At 44.3% G+C, this 19,793-nt stretch overlaps 4 protein-coding genes across 4 annotated transcripts; 1 reads left to right on the top strand and 3 right to left on the bottom strand.

Annotated features, from left to right (window-relative positions):
- Positions 1–324: 324 nt before the first annotated feature.
- Positions 325–1,034, top strand: BJ212DRAFT_1475760 (uncharacterized protein; the record flags this gene model as incomplete). Its single annotated transcript, XM_041339279.1, has 2 exons — positions 325–671; positions 947–1,034. The coding sequence occupies 2 exons, from the start codon at positions 325–327 to the stop codon at positions 1,032–1,034; spliced, it is 435 nt and encodes a 144-aa protein (XP_041198175.1).
- A 3,266-nt stretch (positions 1,035–4,300) lies between these two features.
- BJ212DRAFT_1444309 (uncharacterized protein) lies at positions 4,301–5,903 on the bottom strand (the record flags this gene model as incomplete). Its single annotated transcript, XM_041337943.1, has 7 exons — positions 4,301–4,650; positions 4,684–4,802; positions 4,884–4,938; positions 5,018–5,076; positions 5,190–5,362; positions 5,471–5,751; positions 5,870–5,903. 7 exons carry the CDS (start codon positions 5,901–5,903, stop codon positions 4,301–4,303), a joined length of 1,071 nt encoding a protein of 356 aa, XP_041198174.1.
- Positions 5,904–9,195: 3,292 nt separating this feature from the next.
- On the bottom strand, positions 9,196–9,562 carry BJ212DRAFT_1475758 (uncharacterized protein; the record flags this gene model as incomplete). Its single annotated transcript, XM_041339278.1, has 2 exons — positions 9,196–9,451; positions 9,510–9,562. The coding sequence occupies 2 exons, from the start codon at positions 9,560–9,562 to the stop codon at positions 9,196–9,198; spliced, it is 309 nt and encodes a 102-aa protein (XP_041198173.1).
- A 3,634-nt stretch (positions 9,563–13,196) lies between these two features.
- BJ212DRAFT_1242844 (uncharacterized protein) lies at positions 13,197–13,692 on the bottom strand (the record flags this gene model as incomplete). Its single annotated transcript, XM_041329612.1, has 3 exons — positions 13,197–13,277; positions 13,327–13,436; positions 13,485–13,692. Coding segments are annotated over 3 exons (399 nt in total), but the record flags the coding sequence as incomplete, so codon positions are not given.
- Positions 13,693–19,793: the final 6,101 nt, after the last annotated feature.

Below are 19,793 nucleotides of genomic sequence, written 5' to 3'. Positions count from 1 at the left end.
CCTCCTATCCTTCCATCCTGTTTCCTGTAGAAGTATTACCTTGCAGTGGGAACTCTCCTGAGCACTTCCTGTGTTCCTCCAGAACTCTCCTGTGCTCCTCTGGATGTTTCCCATGCTCCTCTGGAAGTCCTCTGGACTTCATTGGACCATCATTGGACCTCATATGAAATGAAGGGCACATACTCAGGTAAGGGGCACAGCATATGAGCTAAGGCCAAGCCCCTCTGAGTCAGTCTCTCTCTCCCTTGAGCAACATGGTTCTTAACACACAGCCACCAGAAGACACTCGCTAGTGGGAGGCCTGTTCATCACCATCATGCACACATGCATACCCGAGATGAGCCTGGTATTAACCTTGATACAGTGTGCAACCTTGAAAACACATTCACATTTGAGCCACCACTTGCAATCCAAAACAACAACTCAGATGACCTGCTTACTGGCCTGGAAGACATTTCAGTTGATGAGATTAATGCAGAGTTTGATGCACTCGAGAAGCAGAATGTTGTTGAGAGATTCAAAGATGTTGATATTGATGGACTCAAGATATTGGAAGGTAATGTGTATAACTTTGACAAGCTAGCACAAGTTGAGGCTGGTATGGTGCCAAAATCCATCAATGAGGAGTTCTCAGTGATTAATCATGGTGTTACAATACACCCTGCCCTGCTGTACTTTTTCTTCTCTCTTACCATCTATTGTCTCCATTTGACTCATCTTACGTTTACTGTATTACATCATGTGCTGCTACTGCTGCCATTAGATGCTGTCTACATGTCCTGTCTATGTGTACATTTCCTTTCTGGTATCTCTGACCTCATTGCACCATCCATATTAGGCATATGCTCATATCTTTACTTACTCACACCTGCCCTAAATTCCTCCTGGTATTCACTATAAATACATGACTCATAACTGTGTAGTTTCCTTACTTTAATCTTACTAGGTTTTACCTGGAACATCCTTTGCTCAAGACCTCCAATCTTAAGTCGTCTGAACAGTACTTTAAGTCGGAGGCACTCCCTCTGTCTTAGCTTACTCTGAACACTTGGCTTATCACCTTGTGTAGATTCTTGGCAGAGGTTCTGACTGTTATTGAGTCATCTGTCATTAGAACTATCCTAGTTTGTAACACATGGTGCAAGAGGTGAAGAGGGTGGTTGGGACATTGCATCATTATTGTCAACCAATGGTTTCTTGTAGTCAATAAAAAAATTTACCTCTGTCTGTTTTTGCTGTGGCACAACCCTAGTTCTGCCATGTTCTGCCAGTTCTGCCAGCAGAACTGCCCACAAATAGTTCTGCCCACAACACTATTGACAATGCAATGCATATCACTCCATGTCTATTGATATCCTCATCAGCAAGCAATAGTTTCACTAGATTTTATCATGCTGTGGACCAGATCAAAAGTGTAAATTGCTCTTGTCCTGGATATCAGGTAATGATAATTCTCTTTCCTCCCTGTTTGTGCGACATCATCACATATTAGAAAATTTTGTTGACCCCCATTCAAATACAACCAATTTGGGATTCTACAAAAGTTATCAATGAGACAATTTCCAAGTGCTTGTCACTGGCTTTGAATAACTTATCAGTGCTTTGTGACCATTGTGAGAAACACAACAAGAAGAGAACTGGAAAGTAGACTTCTAATGTTGGGCTAAATGTGCTATGCCTAGCTGCTATTCAACCCTAAAGGGTTTCTGGACTAAGCTCAGTGCTCAGAGAGGATAGGAAATCATGCTAATGACTGCTCAGTCTCAGACTGGTGCTGGTAGGTGGTGAAAACTATCATCATTACATAAGCACCAAAAGTGCGAACATAACACTAAGTAATATCTGCCTATATAAGCTCACAGAATATGAAATCCCTACACCATGTAACAGTCCAGCGTCCATGTTGAAGCTAGGCTTTACAGATCCCTCTCCTTGTTTCAGATGGACTGACATATTACTGGTGTAACTCTGTAACAAAAAGGGTCATATTAGTGCAACACACTGATTGGTGGACATATAAATGCCTATCACACATTTATGAATCACCAGCATGATCTAGCCTTGAAAACCTTGTACTGAATGGAATTACTGCCATGATCACATTATTGAAATCTTGTAAGGGGTGAAGCACCATGTGTTTCATTTTAAAACCCCATGGTGATGAGGGAGGGATCATTACCTGACAGTGAATTACATATCATCAGTAAAATCCAGAGCTCTGGCACATGTACAACAGAGATCAAATTCAAGCATACCTGCTGCACTTCCTCTAGAATACTGTCATAAGGTATTCATGGTTCTTACCTTGATGAGTTTACTGAAAAGTTATCTCATAATGGATCAAGAACTGTCACTGCTGAGCACTGAATACCAATCAACCACCTAATCATAGTGTTTGGTGCATGAAGCCACATCTTTCTCCATCACTAATGCTGCAGCACATACTTGTTTGAAACTTGATGTTGAAATTCCTTTGCCTTGAGGGCATAGTGCTGGATGGACAGGATTTACTCATCAACTGGTTGACAACTTCTGCCTCAATATTTGTGAAACTTGTGGGCTGGCCTGTGTGTCATGTTATAGAACAGTTCCACTGCTTCACTCAGTCAACCTGTGGCACATAGCACTGTTACATTTTGGTAGATGATTATTCACCAGAGATCAGAGAATCTTGCACCACAACAGTATTAGCAGACAGCACCTGCACAGCAATAAATATAGCTACTAGAGGAATGGTCTTGAGCCTTGGAAATTCAGGACCAAATGGATCAAGGGTCCTTGCATTTGTGAATATGTAGGTAGATTTCAATTGTGATCCATTCCCTGCTGAGTGGACATCATGTATACGGAATGTAGTGCACACGTTCAAAAATAGTGGATTGTTACCCAGTAATCCACATACCATCTGGGGACCATGAGATGCATGATACACCTACCATATCTCTACAGCCCACCAAGAATGCTGCCCTTCCGATTCTATATTGTATTAGTAGTAGACACAAATAATGTTGGTACTGTGACATTGTTAGAATTAAGTTGGTGACTGAGCATTGGATTGGAGGAAAGGACATGAATTTGATGGTAGGTTTGTTTGAATACAATGCTGGGCCCTTTTTTCACCTGGATTGTCCAGAAGGATTCCCACTCTGGACAATGAAGGTGGAACATGGCCATAATGAGGGAAGTAATAGCACCCTGCATGAAAAGGGAGGGAATTGATTGACTAGTTGAAGTAGTACTAGATAGCACTGAGTAAGTAACTCAAGTGAGCTCAAGTGATACTGCCAGTGCTAGCTATGGATATTATGATGAATTTCAGTGACAGTGCATTAGTAAATTAACACACTACTTAATGTACTTTTCAGCCACTTGTTGCAAAAATTGATGTGCTATTTGCACTTATTGCACTTGCTCACTTGTGCTGAATATTTATCAAGGGCAAAAAGTGTATTAAATATTTGTTAAGGGGCAAAAAGTACAAAAAGGAGCACAAGCACAAGGATTAAATTGAAACATAGGATAAATACATTAGTGTTAGAATGTACTTGAATACAAGAACAAATGAGAATTGGTGTGACTAGGAATGGATTAGGAGATGGCTGTGGTTGCTGCTACTGATGAGAATCACTCATCAGCATGTCTTGCTTGGCAGAAGCTGCTGTTGCAGGCCTGTGAAGGAGGGACTGGGAATGGACCAGGGGGAGATGGCTGTGGTTGCTGCTGCTGACAAGACACATCTTGTTCAGCAGAAGGTTAACAGTCTTGAGAAAGTTCTCGACAGTAAGATCATCACCTGCTACATGAGGTTGCACAAAGTTGTGATCTTCATAAGGTGGAGGTGGACAACTGGGAGTGGGTGGCAAGCTCACACTATGCTATCATGCAAAAGGATAAGTGGCACTATTCATTAGCAGTATGGGCATAGGTACTTTACCTCTGAGGCAGAACTTTTAATGCTGCTATTGCAGACCTACCAAGGAGGGACTTACCCTCAGGTTTGGTTGGGACTGGGAACAGACCAGGGGGAGATGGTTGTGGTTGTTGCTGCTGATGAGAATAACTTGTTAGTATGTCTTGTTCAGCAGAAGCTGCTGTTGCAGATCTACCAAGGAGGGACTTACAAAGTCATGATCTTCATAAGGTGGAGGTGGACCACAGAATTATATGTGCTTGAGTTAATGGTAATTGGACTTGGGGAGGGCAAAGTTCATTGGCAAGATGGTCAATCCTAACTCCAGGACTTTGAGTTGGTGGTATTTGGAGGAGATTAACACTTACTGTTCTGCCATAGGAAGGGGGATCATGACACTACCTTGAATGCATGGTAATCAGTGTATTTGTTGACATAGAATAAGCAGAAAGCATCATAACAATGAGAATACTCAATGTCATTAGGAATGAAATCAGGACCGTAGACAGGGATTAAGTGCACTGCATCGTAAATGGTCTTGATATGAATAACAGTGAGGTTTGGGGTGCCATTGTCACAAACACTTGGACAGATTATCCACATGCCAGTATCCTCATTGGGAGTCACCAACCTTATTGAACCAATGAACAAGAGTACATGGATACATGGTGGCCCAATTGTATCTGAAGGAAAAAAAAATCTGACTCTGGCAACTTCAAGCCCTTTCATCCCTTCAAGGTCTGAATTGGTGTTGACAAACATGCAATCATTACAGGCATAGACATTCCACCAGAGTGGACATGCATGGATCTGTTCTTGTTGCATGCCACTAATGCTGCTGGGATCACTTGACACATAAAAAGTCACAGTAGCAGAATTAAAGACATGAAGTCTACCATCATCACATCAAGGGCAGCTAACAGCAGGGACATCTTCAGGGTTGTGAGGATCATTGGAAAAGAGTTGTGAAAACAGAAAATAATGGATAAGGCATGGCAGGTATGGTATGTTGACCTCATCTGCTAGTGCTGTTACAGTCTGTGCCCATGTTCATTCTAAGAAAAACCTTGGTGAGTATTAAAACTGACACAAGAGAGTATCACTTACAAGGAGTCCTTGCAAGCTTTACAAATGAGAGCAGTACAGTCAGGCCATCAACAACTTCACTGTTATCAACATCATCTTCTGCCTATGGCATGATAACCAGGGCATCTGGATTATCTTCAAGGATGACAGCTGCATATTGAGTATGCAAAATGATAAGATTAGATACAAAAACTTATGCAGAGCAGCCACAGCTCTTGATAATACAGAGCCAATGAGCATCGCACAAGCAGTGAAGTCTACATGAGATGCTGTGAGTTTGTCAAGGCGTTGGTTAGCCAAAAGCATTTGGCCAATGGTGTTATGCTTGCTAGACCACCTCCAAGGTTGTTTCACTGCCTTAATGTGCTTGGATTCTGTGATCAACAAGCACAATCCATTCAGCACACCAAACAGTCAGATCATGTCTGCATAGTGGGTCATTGAGTGCTGGCAGGGTAATGAGAAGTGAGGGACTGTGCCTGTGGTTTTGAAGATCTGGTGGTAGTGGTGAAACCAAGCAAGTGCATCTTTGAGTTGATCCAAAGAGGTTTCAGTAATTATGTTGCGCCATGCAATATAACAAAATTCTAAAAGCACACGAAATGCATGCATCATGTCTTGAGGTATGTGGCCTTTGATAGCCAGAATGAAAACCTTCATAAGGGCTTTGGAATTGTTGCCCATCCATTGTTTAAAGCCACAGCCATCAGGAAATTTCTGTAGACCAGTGAATGGCACCACAACAGCAATTCCAACTCAAGGTTAGAGAACGCTGGATTGATGAGTGAGGTAGTATACCTTCAATCTACAGTGGCTCAAAAAACTGTCCACATGTTTTGACATTTTTCACTATCTATGATATTGTGTGAGAACGAACAAATGCCTCAAGGACATGCTTATACCACATTGTAGTATGGCTTCAGGGCTTTCATTTGAGCCCTACGCGGTGGGAATATATGGAGATATGGTGGAGATACAAGGCTTACAAAATCATGACTCATGCGGACAGTTTTTTGAGCACATATTAAAACTATATAAATCATCATTTATGACACCATAACAATCATGCCACCATTAAATAAATTATAAAGTGGTGTCATTATGTCATTTTAAAACCATATCTAACTATACAAACCAAAAATTTCCATATGTCATGGTTATATTCGCCATGAAAGCCACCCCCCCTGCTCAAAGGGATAATATCCTCTCTCTTTCCTATTCTGGCCTCTCTGCTTGTCAAATTTCCTCTAGAACTGGAGTATCCAAGTCCACTGTGGCCAAGTTCATCAAAGAAAGTCACACAGACAAGGAAAACTTCTGTGAAGGGCGTCCATCCAAGCTCACCTCTACTGATAGGAGGGCTATTATTCAACATATCACTACAGGAAAGGCTGATAATGCTGTCCAGGTCACCTATTACATCAATTCCACCATCACATTCCCTGTCTCTTCACACACTGTGAGAAACATTCTCAAGACGGCTCATCTCAGGTCAGTAACAAGGAAGAAAAGGCTCTTGTCATATCCCACAATCCAGACCCACGTTCCATCACATTCCCACGCCTTCCGAGCCTACATCCAGACCACATTTCATATCCAACTCATTCCCAGATCCCCTTCCACTGTGTGCTCCACACCTCAGCAGGATTGACTATGCTCTGGATTTACCCCTGAGCTCCGGACCATCGGATCTCCACTGCTAGCCTGATCCATACCCCCCTGTCCCATCCACCCTATGCACACTCCATCCAGCAAGACATCTGGACTTCACCTTGTCTTGGATTCCAGACTCTATCCACTTTCTCATATCCTAGTCCTGTATTCACCTTGTCTTCCGGATCCCCAGATCTCCAGACCTCCGGATATTAGCTCCAGACCTATTCCCACCCTCTGTCTGATATCCTGCACCTATCCCCATTTAGGCATTCTCTGCTTTCCAGCTTTCGGTTACCTCTTCTTCTGTCTTGCTTATTGATCCTTGTACAAGTCCTCATCTCCAAGTTCATTTACTTATGTTCCGACTTACTTACTAATGTGTTTCCACATGCTTGTACATAGCCTTGCTCCTTTGCTTACTGATCCCCTCAGATATTGTTCAGTATATAACCCCTGTAGATACTCCTGTAGTTCCTTAGTTTGAATATCAACTTAGACTTGCCCAATCCTCTCTCGGACTTTGGTCCACCCAAGTCTGTCCTACCCATCAGGCCTAGGGATTGATTCCCTAGGCCAGAGCTCCACCTTTCTGGCACTTACCCTCTTTCTGAACTTAGGTCCAATCCCTGTCTCTCCAACTCTACCTTAGGGTAGTCTACCTCTGTTTGCTTCTACATTGGACTTCGTCTGATGTAGCCCCTATTCCTTCTGGACCTCCGGACCTCCTGTCCCTTGTACCTCTGGGCATCCTGTCCTTTGGATGTTCCGCCCCCCGTACCTTTGGATGTTCCATCCTCCTAACCCTCAGACATCCTATCCTCTGGTCCTTCAGACATCCTGTCCTTCTGTCCTCTGTCATCCTGCCCTCCTGTCCTCCTGTCCTCCTGTCCTCTAGACCTTTGGACCTCCTATCCTTCCATCCTGTTTCCTGTAGAAGTATTACCTTGTAGTGGGAACTCTCCTGAGCACTTCCTGCATTCCTCTGGAACTCTCCCATGCTCCTCTGGACGTTTCCTGCGCTCCTCTGGAAGTCCTCTAGCACTCTCCAGCAGAGTAGCCAGCCTCTGGAAGTCCTCCGGACTTCGTCGGACCATCATTGGACCTCATACAAAATGAAGGGCACATACTTGGGTAAGGGGCACAGTGTATGAGCTGAGGCCAAGCCCCTCTGAGTCAGTCTCTCTCCCCCTTGAGCAACATGGTTCTTAACAGCTCTCCTCTCTATCACACATATGCAGAGAGGACTAGCACCCTTCTTGTTTCACATATATACCTTGCCATCTGACCCAATCCTATTTATTGTGGTCTTATATGATCATATAACATGCTTCCAGTCCATGTAATCCAATTCTGATGGGCTAAGGCAAATGTTAGTCCTCTCTGCATATGTGTGATAGAGAGAAGAGCCTTTTCTTCCTTGTTACTGACCTGAGATGAGCCGTCTTGAGAATGTTTCTCACAGTGTGTGAAGAGACAGGGAATGTGATGGTGGAATTGATGTAATAGGTGACCTGGACAGCATTATCAGCCTTTCCTGTAGTGATATGTTGAATAATAGCCCTCCTATCAGTAGAGGTGAGCTTGGATGGACGCCCTTCACAGAAGTTTTCCTTGTCTGTGTGACTTTCTTTGATGAACTTGGCCACAGTGGACTTGGATACTCCAGTTCTAGAGGAAATTTGACAAGCAGAGAGGCCAGAATAGGAAAGAGAGAGGATATTATCCCTTTGAGCAGGGGGGGTGGCTTTCATGGCGAATATAACCATGACATATGGAAATTTTTGGTTTGTATAGTTAGATATGGTTTTAAAATAACATAATGACACCACTTTATAATTTATTTAATGGTGGCATGATTGTTATGGTGTCATAAATGATGATTTATATAGTTTTAATATGTGCTCAAAAAACTGTCCGCATGAGTCATGATTTTGTAAGCCTTGTATCTCCACCATATCTCCTCTGATTCTCACGATGTGGTGCTCAATCCAAAGCCCTGAAGCAGCACTACAATATGGTATCAGCATGTCACTGAGGTCTTTATGTATTCTCACACAATATTGTAAATAGTAAAAAATGCAAAAACATGTGGACAGTTTTTTGAGCCACTGTATGTGCATGAAGAGGACTGTTGCTGGTGGATGGACTGTAAACCGCAAGGGGACAGGATGAGTCAGCCTTATGGTTATCCCTGGTAAAGGGGGTGAGAAAGAGTGAAAAAGACTATAAAATATTACTCACTCACACAGTACACAGATGTGCTCACTGGTATCTGGGTTCTTCCTGAAGAAAAACTGGACATCAGAAGTAGTCTTGAGGCCTCATTTTCTCATGGCAAAGGGATTAGTAGCAAGAGTGCTAGTCACAGTATGTAGTGGACTCAGGTTTGCATTTGTGTCAGCTATGACTTCAGGCAGGTTGGCATCATCTTCAGGCAGGTTGGCATCATCTTCACTGCCACTGCTGACACTATCTATGTCAATATACTCACCATCATCTGGATGAGCAGCTGCATTGTCCATCTGGAATCGGTGAGGAAGTTGTCATTGTCTCCTAGGGCGGTGAAGAGTAGTAGCAATTGCAGCTGCTGTGGTGGTAGTTACAGTAGGAACAGGTCCAGAAGAAGTAGCCACATGAGTGACATGTATGGAAGGTGCAGGAGCAACAGGTAAGGAAGGTGCAGGAGTAACAGGAATGGGTGCAGCAGGAGTGACAGGTATGGAAGGCACAAGAGCAACAAGTACAGGAGCAGGAGGAGTGTCCTCAACCTGGGGGATATTGGTGTTCTTGCGACGATGGCTGCCATGACATTGCATGTTAGTAGTGTTGGATGCTGGAGATGCAAAGACAGACTCACCTATCTTTATATACTTTCGTTCTAGGGAGACCCAGGAAAATACCAATGTGCATGATGGCACGGAATCAAGGTGTATTAGGTGTGGATCTCCATGTGGAGAACACCAGTAGATACATTAAGATGATATTAGGGGTGATCCCTGCTGAGGAGTCGGAGAGATCGGATGATTGAATGTAACATACAGTGGTGGTTGTGATTCTTGACCCAGGGAATGATCAAGATAAAGTTCAAGTTCAATTAAGTGTGGGTGATGTGGAAAGGGCATCCATCTCAGTATTGCAGCATGGGAGTTAACACAGGAATTATACAGCATGTGCGCACAGACCATGTACAATATACACATATGTAGATATACACTGCACTTCGAAGGGAAATAATGGGAGGGGAATATGTGGGGGAAATCCTGAATAACATGCAGATAAACATGAGATAAACATAGAATAACACCAAAACGATTAGAGTCTGTTCAGGAAGGATTATTTTGCCCAACTTTGCCCAACTTGAAAAAATAAAATCCAATTAAGTAAGCTCAGAGCTTGAAGCTGATGTCACACTGATTGGCATTATCAGTAACAAAAAACATATGCCACACATACTATTGCCATGCTCCCCTGTCTCTTACACCATGCTGACAACCCTTCCACTGATGACAATATGGTGGTCAAACAGGATGAGCAGGCTGATGGGCAGGGTGTTGAGGATGCAGAGCAGTCAGATATCAAGAACCTCCAAGCTATCATAAACTTTTTCCAGGATATGGTTGTTTCAGCATCTGAAGTTGTCACTCTTGCCAGGGACGCCATTAACTCCTATACAAACACATATTACAACAAACAACCATACCATACTTCAGCTCTGTCTGGGATTGACTGGGTCAATGAGCTTCTGAACAGCCATCCAGAATGAATCCAATGTGAGCTTGGTGTATGCTGCCACATATTCATTGTATTGCGGGATATACTTCATGATGGTGGAATAACCAACTCAAAAAATGTAATGTTGGAAGAGCAGCTGGCTATCTTCCTGTATGCCTGTGTTACAGGCCTCGCTGTATGGCACCGAGTGTTTTCAATGCTCAAATGATACTATATCAAGGTATGTCTACTAGCTCTCATCCTTACATTTGTTTAATATTCTACAAGGTATTTCAAATGGATTCTGATCGCATTGTCCTCCCAACCAATATATTCCACCTATGTCCAGCTTCTGAATGCACAAACTCCAATACCTGCTGAAATCCTCAAGACGAAAAAATTATATCCCTACTTTTCCGACGTAATCGGTGCCATCAATGGCACTCACATTGCGTGCCATCCCAATGCTGTTGATCATGATGCTGCTCATGATCATGACTGCAAGGGCAATTTAACACAAAATTGCCTTGTCGCATGCAATTTCGACATGTGGTTCACTTACATGTTAAGTGGCTTCCCAGGGTCCGCAGCAGATGCTTGCCTTTACAACGAGGCTCGCCTAACCAATTTCACCATCCCTCTGGGCAAGTTGTACCTTGCAGATGCAGGATTCACTGCATGTGATGAGTTACTCATGCCTTACCGCATGTGCACTACCACCTGGCTGAATGGGGCCAGGCAAATATGCTGTATGTTATCCCACTGACTTACTACCCTAGTACTTATTTTTTTCAGGCCTCACAATCCAAAGGAACTATATAATCTATGTCATGTGCAGCTCCGCAATGTCATTGAACATATCTTTGGCATGTTGAAAAAGCGGTTCCAGATTATTCACATCCCTCCTGAGTACAACTTAGATATCCAATCTCGCATCCCTCCAGTGTTGTGTTTCATACACAACATCATCCGATTCCATGACCCCGACGATATACTAGACTATCATTGTGTGGATTCCAATGAGTGGGGGGCTCCTTATGACAGCAGTGTGCTTGCTGATGGGCCACCCACCAATGCGGCATGCACCCGTGCACATGAAGTCCACAATGAAATCACACAATCGATGTGGGTTGATTATCTTCAAGAAAGGCTTCGCAGAGGCCAGCCTTTACCACCTGATGTACAAGTAGAATAGTGAGGCTGTTTGTCATTTGTCATTTTTATTGTTGTTTTCATTGTTGTTGTGTTTGACTCACTCAATGTACAATGTATTGTTCCCTTGCTGCTAATTCAGTCTTGATTGCGCAAACATGAGTCCATTGATTGCAGTATGAATGAGTGAGATACATCATGGGGTTCAACTAGTTATATTTTCCTTTGCCCACACTTCCCTCACTTCCTGTAGGCACCATGCTAAAAAAACCTCACGGACACCATCCCATAGGATCACATTATAATTATCGGTGATGGTGACATCAGCTTGGAAAAGATCCATTATGGTGACCACCTTGTGATCATTCAAGCTCTTTTCTTCTTGCACCTGAAGGACAGTGCGCTGCTTACAGGCTGGGACAGGATCAGTCAAATGGCCAGCAACAGTGTCCCGAAACAATGAAGTGGTGTTGGCTATGCGATCAACAACTTTCTCCCCCAACTCTTTCAATATGAGTGGCATAGTGAGCCATTGTGATTTCAATGATCCTGCTATGCTCCTTGATTTGGAATGTGGGGGGCAGGAATGAGTGCATGAGGAATCATCCCCATTGTTAAGGTCATACTCAAAGGGTAACTGGATCTGAAGGGCTTCGGCCTCAGCTCGTGCACTGTGCCCCTTACCCGAGTATTGCCCCTTATTTCAGGAAGGCAAGACTAGTGTGTCTGGAAGGTCGGACAAGTAGCGTAATGGATCTGGATGACTTCCGGATGAGGGATAAGTATTGTATGGCTAATCCAGACAAGTCCAGACTAGAAACTAACGGTAGTGGACTGTCAGGGACAGAGGCGGATATGGATAGACTATAGGAATCAATCCTAAGTCTTGGAGGGTGACAAGAGTAGAGGTACTCAAGTCCGGAGGACAGGAATGAGCAGAACTAAGATGATATTCAAACTGAGGTACTACAGAAAGTTACAGGAGGTTATATACTATAGGTATCTAACGGAATGATCAATCAGCAGAGTCTGAGGCTATGTATGAAACATGTGGATAGTCTATTGGTAAGTAGAAACGGATCACAAATCATGAAATGGAAATGAAACATAGGTAGCAGATAAGGGAGCAGGATGGATATACAGATAACTGAAATACCGGAGTTAGGGGGTTACCGAAAAGAGACGAGTGCTGGTTGTGGATTCAGATGAGTTGTGGACCGGACCGGATGAGTGGACAGATTGAATGACAAGATGTTGGAGGGGGATAAGATGTGGATAGCATCAGAGATAAGATGTGGATCTGAGATAAGGGTCGGATCTGAGATCTGGATATGCAGATATGACACCCATCAGATTTGCGCTTCATTGCAAGTGACAAAGTAGACATAGAAGTTATTGAAGGAGACATGAAAGGCTGGAGTGCTGCATTGAAACCTCTCAGTGTGACAGGTGTGTGAGGCAGCGGCAGCATTGACCTAGAGTCACTGCCCATCTCAACATTGCCAGAGCTACTAGGACCAAACTCAACCCAGTCAAGCACTTTCTCAAGCGTTGACATGGCCTCGTCACCCTCGCCACTCATGATGTCACTACTGGCTGTTGGTGTAGCTGTTGGCATATCTGTATTGTGGCCTGTGGTCATGGCCTGGCTCAAGCCAGCATAGAAGCCAGTCCAGCTGCTTGTGGTCACTGGGATGACACCCTGCAACTTCTCAAAATGCAGCCATCCTTTGTTTTTGAAGGCCTTTGCATCAGGGTTCTTCTGTGTGAATGGTTAGTGTGGTAGAGCAGGAGAGATGGACAATACATACTGAAATGTAGTCCATCCACATAGTCTCGCCTTCATCATCAATATTAGCCCCTTTTTCGAAGTCGTACAATACACCTGAAGCATTGCTCAGTTTGTTGACCACCTTAAACACTTTTCTTAACTAAAAATGTGTCAGTTTCAGTACTGGCACTCAGAGACAAGTACTTATGCGGCTCCATTTAGATTGACAGGAATCAGCCATCTTGGGAGCACCCTCAGGCACTGGACCTGCTGCCATATGTAGGGCAGCATTATTCCAGAAGGTCCTGGTGAAGTTTGTCCCATCTCCCGCTTTGGAATGCTTATCTGCAATATAGTCGACCAGCCTCGTTTCATCAGCCAAAGACCAGATGCAGTGATCTCTCATCTCTCCGGCAGAGTCTTGATTGTTGGTGGCTGCCTTCTTCTTGCCCTTTCCTTTCCCTTTGGGTGGCATCCTCAGGCTGGTGGCACTGTGTAAATGGTCAGACCTCGTTCATGTCCAGGTTGAGGGCATATTAGCATGATAAGCCTACTGACTGTCACTGATCTGTCACAGTCATCCGGCACACCAGCAAGCTTACTTAATCAGATTTTAGTTTTCAAGTTGGGCAAAGTTGGGCAAAATAATCCTTCCTGAACAGACTCTTATCTCATGTTTAGTCCCAGTTTACAGTACATATTCCCTGAATAAAGTCTTTGGTTTTCCTTGAATATTCAACACAGTTTATTTTTGGTATGCTAAGTAATACAGATCCGCCACTGGTACACCCTTCAAGCCCTTGAGCACTGCTAAACTGGGTCCACTGGCAAAGAAGAGGGCATCAGAAACCACAGGGAATGCGTCCAGTTTAAAACAAGTGGCCTACAGGAGGGGACAGAGGGGGCAGGCTGTCAGCCTTTCTCAATCTATTCCCATCGCATCATCACAACCCAGCAGCAGCAGAACCCTTTGACCTAGGAATGAGTGTTGCTGAATCTGAAGAGTTGACCTGCAGGATGCAGCTGGAGCAGATGGATCAGGGTTTGAGTGAGGCCATGAGCGAGATTGAGCAAGCAACTGCAGATGACAGTAATGAAGTCATTGATCCAAGCCTTCAGGATATGGACTCCACATCAGCCTTGACTGAATGGCTCAGCCACAAACACACACCTATTCAAGACAGTGGTCCCCTATGAAATGCAGCATATATGCATCCCCAAGGGCATGGGAGTGCTTCTGCTTTGTGTACACCAGTCTCAGCCCCTTCTCAACCTGTTTTGACCATGCAAGGTCCTACCCCTGATGCAGTGACTGCAAGTCGAGCACGTTCAGTGACTCCAAGCACAAACAGCTCATTCAAACCCACTGCACATCATCTACTAGGAGCACCACCTCTCAAATCATCAGCACCCATCAATCAGTTTTGAACTCCTGACATACCTCCTGCTCATCACCCAGGCTTCTCAACTAGCACCAAACCTTCACAGCACACAGCTACAACATCACTATCCAGCTCAAGAGTTCCTAGTGCTGCATTTATGGATAAACTTGCAAATCTTGATGCCATTATCACACACCTCACTGAGAAGGTTGATCAAACAATGCTGCATAGTAGAGAATCAATTGAATTCAAGCCATGGATCGAAGAACTCACCCAAGCAAACCATATGCTGTGAGCAACTATTGAAGATCACCATGCTGCAATATATGAGCTTGAAAAAACTGTTGATGCACAGAGTGCATCACTAGAAGAACTACTCACACTGATAGATGGTCTTCGGTCTGCAGGAACTGCACTGCCAACGGTCAAGTCTGTTGATAAAGCAACAAAAGCAATACATGACAATGTGTTTAATGTGAGCTCATGCACAGCATCAATCAATATATGCGCTTACCTTTGCACAGAATGCAATCTGTCACACGTTCTTTCACATGATGGGCATTTCCAATTCCAAGCAAGCAATCTCGTTGAGTGTCCTCAATGATGGTGTTGGAGTTGACCCTGTTCAGTTAGAGAGCATTGAGTACAGGCGCACCAAACTAGGCCCCTTGACATCCCAGAAGTATGTGTGCAAGTGAGTGATTTGAGTGAGTGTTGACTCTGTTGAGTACTCCGAGTCAGCACAGCAGTATGCCATGTCTGCCATCATTGTGAGAGAAGACAATGAGTGCCCACAGCATACTGCGAGCACACTGTGGACTTAATGGTACATGATCAGGTGCCTAGCTTAGGCATAGCTAGCTCATATACGTAGTGCATGGTTATTTGCAGAAAACAGGACAAACACACTACATTAGGATTATTTGGGGATTACATGGGATTTTCTGAAAATAACAGCTGCCATTATTTTGCCTCAAATTCCAGTGTATACTCTCACATCATATCAAAAAAAACACGCGCACTGTGTGGATGTAGTACTGAAAAAAGAAGAATAAGAAGTAAACTATAGAACTCTTTTCTTCATTCAACACGAGGCAGGAGTAAGTGCAGGCATTACAGTACCATTGTGTGGATGTAACCTTGCAAATGATGAGTTCATAAATCAATGTGTAAAGATAAATGAAACTACTTACACATGAGTTGATTTATGAAGAGGCATCTTCAGCAGACATAGGGGCACCAATTCAGAGACTTGAGAATGTTGAGGGGAGGGTGCAGTGTGACAATTGAAATCCAGGGTGTGCATAGCTGGTGTGGGCCCTGCAGCGTGAAGTTTGTGAAGGAAAGAACAAAGATGGTCATAATCGGGATCCTCTGAAAATGAGAGAGAGTGCAAGTAAACAAGAATATTTGCAAATGCAGCAGGAATTCCACCACATAAATCAGCAATGCTGGTATCGACTTTGCACTCGAGTATCACAGAGCTGGACAGCCTCTCATGGTCACTATTTAACCATGGAAGGGAGCTGTGCAAGAAATATATCAGCATGTAAGCAAGTGATTTGAGATCATCATGACGAACTGGCTCCAATCCCAAGTGATTGTTGATTGAAGCAAAGGTGGGGGTGCCTGTGAGATGTCAACCTCAGTGAAATGGGATGTGGGATTTGGTTGCATTGTTCCAGTACTTCTTCGTAATACTGAAATCAATGATATAGGTAGGTTGTCTTGAACGGTCCACTAAGACATTATGTGGTTTGATATCCCCATGAACAATGTCATGTGAGTGAATGTACTTGAGATGCGACAGCTGGAAAATAGATTAGTATCTGCAGTAGCGAACAACAAATTGATACACAGTACCAGCTGGTCTCCTAAATTAACAACAGTGGGAAGGCTAAATTTGTGGTTGTATGCAAGGAAGAGATCGTATAGTGACAGCCTGAGGAGGTTGAGGGCCAAGGCGTGATATGTTGACTCCCTGCCAAACCAAAGGGCACAGGGAATCCCAACTCCACCTTCAAGTTGCTTGAGAATTTCATGCTTGTGCTCCACAGATGTCATATCCCACAATCCAGACCCATGTTCCATCATATTCCCACGCCTTCCAAGCCTACATCCGGACCCCACATCATATCCAGCTCATTCCAAGATCCCCTTCTGCTGTGCTCCACACCTCAGCAGGATTGACTACGCTCTGGATTTACCCCTGAGCTCTGGACCATCGGATCCTCACTGCTAGCCTGATCCGTACAACCCTATCCTGTCCACCCTATGTGCACTCCATCCAGCAAGACATCCAGACTTCACCTCATCTTGGATTCTGGACTATATCCACCTTCTTGTATTCTGGTCCTGTATCCACCTTGTCTTCCAGATCCCCAGATCTCCGGACCTATTCCCACCCTCTGTCTGATATCCTGCGCCTATCCCCATTTAGGCATTCTCTGCCTTCCGGCTTTCGGTTACCTCTTGTTCCATCTTGCTTATTGATCCTTGTACGAGTCCTCATCTCCAAGTTCATTTACTTATGTTCTGACTTACTTACTAATGTGTTTCCACATGCTCGTACATAGCCTTGCTCCTTTGCTTACTGATCCCCTCAGATATTGTTCAGTATATAACCCCTGTAGATACTCCTGTAGTTCCTTAGTTTGAATATCAACTTAGACTTGCCCAATCCTCTCTCGGACTTTGGTCCACCCAAGTCTGTCCTACCCATCAGGCCTAGGGATTGATCCCCTAGGCCGGAGCTCCACCTTTCCAGCACTTACCCTCTTTCCAGACTTAGGTCCAATCCCTGTCTCTCTGACTCTACCTTAGGGTAGTCTACCCCTGCTTGTTTCTACATCAGACTTCATCTGATGTAGCCCCTATTCCTTCCGGACCTCCAGATGTCCTGTCCTTTGGATGTTCCGCCCTCCTAACCCTTGGACATCCTATCCTCCTGTCCTTTGGACATCCTGCCCTCTGTACCTTTAGACATCCTGCCCTCTGTACCTTTGGACATCCTGTCCTTTGTACCTCCAGACATCCTGTCCTTCTGTCCTCCGTCATCCTGCCCTCCTGCCCTCCTGTCCTCCTGTCCTCCGGACCTTCGGACCTCCTATCCTTCCATCCTGTTTCCTGTAGAAGTATTACCTTGTAGTGGGAACTCTCCTGAGCACTTTCTGTATTCCTCCGGAACTCTCCCGCGCTCCTCCGGATGTTTCCTGCGCTCCTCCGGAAGTCCTCTAGCGCTCTCCAGCAGAGTAGCCAGCCTCTGGAAGTCCTCTGGACTTTGTTGGACCATCATCAGACCTCATATGAAATGAAGGGCACATACTCGGGTAAGGGGCACAGCGTACAAGCTGAGGCCAAGCCCCTCTGAGTCAGTCTCTCTCCCCCTTGAGCAACATGGTTCTTAACAACAGAAGATGGTTTGTTAGTGACTGGCTCGAGTTTGATAGCAATGATGTCATCGTTGAGGAAGTTCTGCGCACAGTACACAACAGCTAGTAACATTAATGTATGTTGAAAACCTGAATATGAATCAATATCATATGGACATACCATATGAACCAGACCCCAAAATATCTTCCAGCCTAAATCTACCATCAATGCAATCTGGGGCCTTCATGCTTTACAACAGGACTGAATATTGCAGCGAGGGATTGAACAATGAATGGACAATGACACACAGGTGACAGAAAGAAGATAGTTCAACTTCCACATGACTGAAGCTGACTGCAACCAGCTTGAACCAGCTCGAGTCAATGTTGCTGGAGTCATGGCTTGTAGCTGATTCACACAGCTAACAAGTCAAACCAAGCTGGACAAAGTGGTTCAGCTTACGAGGATAGCCAAACTATAGGTGTAGCTGGTAAAAGCTGAACCTGGGCTGGGCCAAGCCAAGTTGTTACATAACTACTTTTACCTACATATTATCAGACCCATGTTTTTGCTACTGCTTTTGCCTATGGACTCTGGATTTTCATGTAGCTAGTTATATGGGGCTGGGCAACCAGAATTACAATCACCACTTAGTAGGAGGGAGAAATCCCCAATACTGGTCACCCCATACCTGTCCTTAGAGTTACCCTTGCCAATATACCTGTTTACCCACTCTCCTTGACCCAACATGAGTGTCACTCATTCATCCGACATTCCCTAGCATCTCCAAGCTAGTCCTGATGCATTCCCTCCCTTTCCCTTACTCTCCCACCATCTCCACATCTCTGCACCTGCAGACTTGATTTCCCATGCATCAGACTTTGTCCCATACCTTTGGACTTGATCTCTGACCTTCAGACTTTTGACCCTTTGCATAGTACTGATTATTGAACTTGACTAGACAGCAGATCCCTCAGGTCAAACATTCTTGCTTGCAAGTGTAGCAGCTAGGCAGGACTAGTAGACATATATTGGCTAGGTATTCTTACAACTATCTAGCCAAGTTGTGTTATCCACGATGTGAAAAGCACAGATTGAAAGGTACTTACCATTGAGGAGCAAGTGACACATACAATAGTAACACTTGCTCACATCAGTGAATTCTGACTCTGGATTTTCATTGTCAGCCATTGGACCAGGTGGTGATCAGGGCAGCAAGAAATCAGGAGGAGGCAACTGAGGTGGAGATGGAAACTGTTGTGGTTGGGGAAGATCCTGAGCAGGTGCAACAGGATGGGACATGTGCATGTGTTGAGTGCAGCCAGAGATGTTTCAAAACCAGCACATACAGCCTGGAGATAGGCATGGAAACTGAAGGGCATGGTGAGTAGGCCAGTTTCTGCGCATCATATGGGTGGTGTTGATGCAATGTATGGACCTAGTGAAGGTTCAACACTGGCCACTAATATTGAATAACTAATTACCCATGTTTGCTTTCAAAGGTGCCATTGGAACAAAAATGTGCACTACCCCAGAAAGGTTTTGTTAAAATGGACAGTTATGTTATCGCACCACCAGAAAGGTTCTGGTGAACATTCCCTAGGCTGCCTCCACTACTACTAATGTCATTATACCATTTGCTTTGTTGCACTCATTTTTAGCTTCATATTGATCTACTTGCTAGTCCTTATTTTTCTCCTTGTTTAACTTTTTATTTCTGGCTACTACTTAATCCTCTTGTCCACTTGAAATG

This window comes from Suillus subaureus, assembly GCF_016647635.1.
Source record: "Suillus subaureus strain MN1 chromosome Unknown BJ212scaffold_3, whole genome shotgun sequence".
NCBI classification, from domain to species: Eukaryota; Fungi; Basidiomycota; class Agaricomycetes; order Boletales; family Suillaceae; genus Suillus; species Suillus subaureus.
This window is presented reverse-complemented; position numbering and strand designations above follow the sequence as displayed.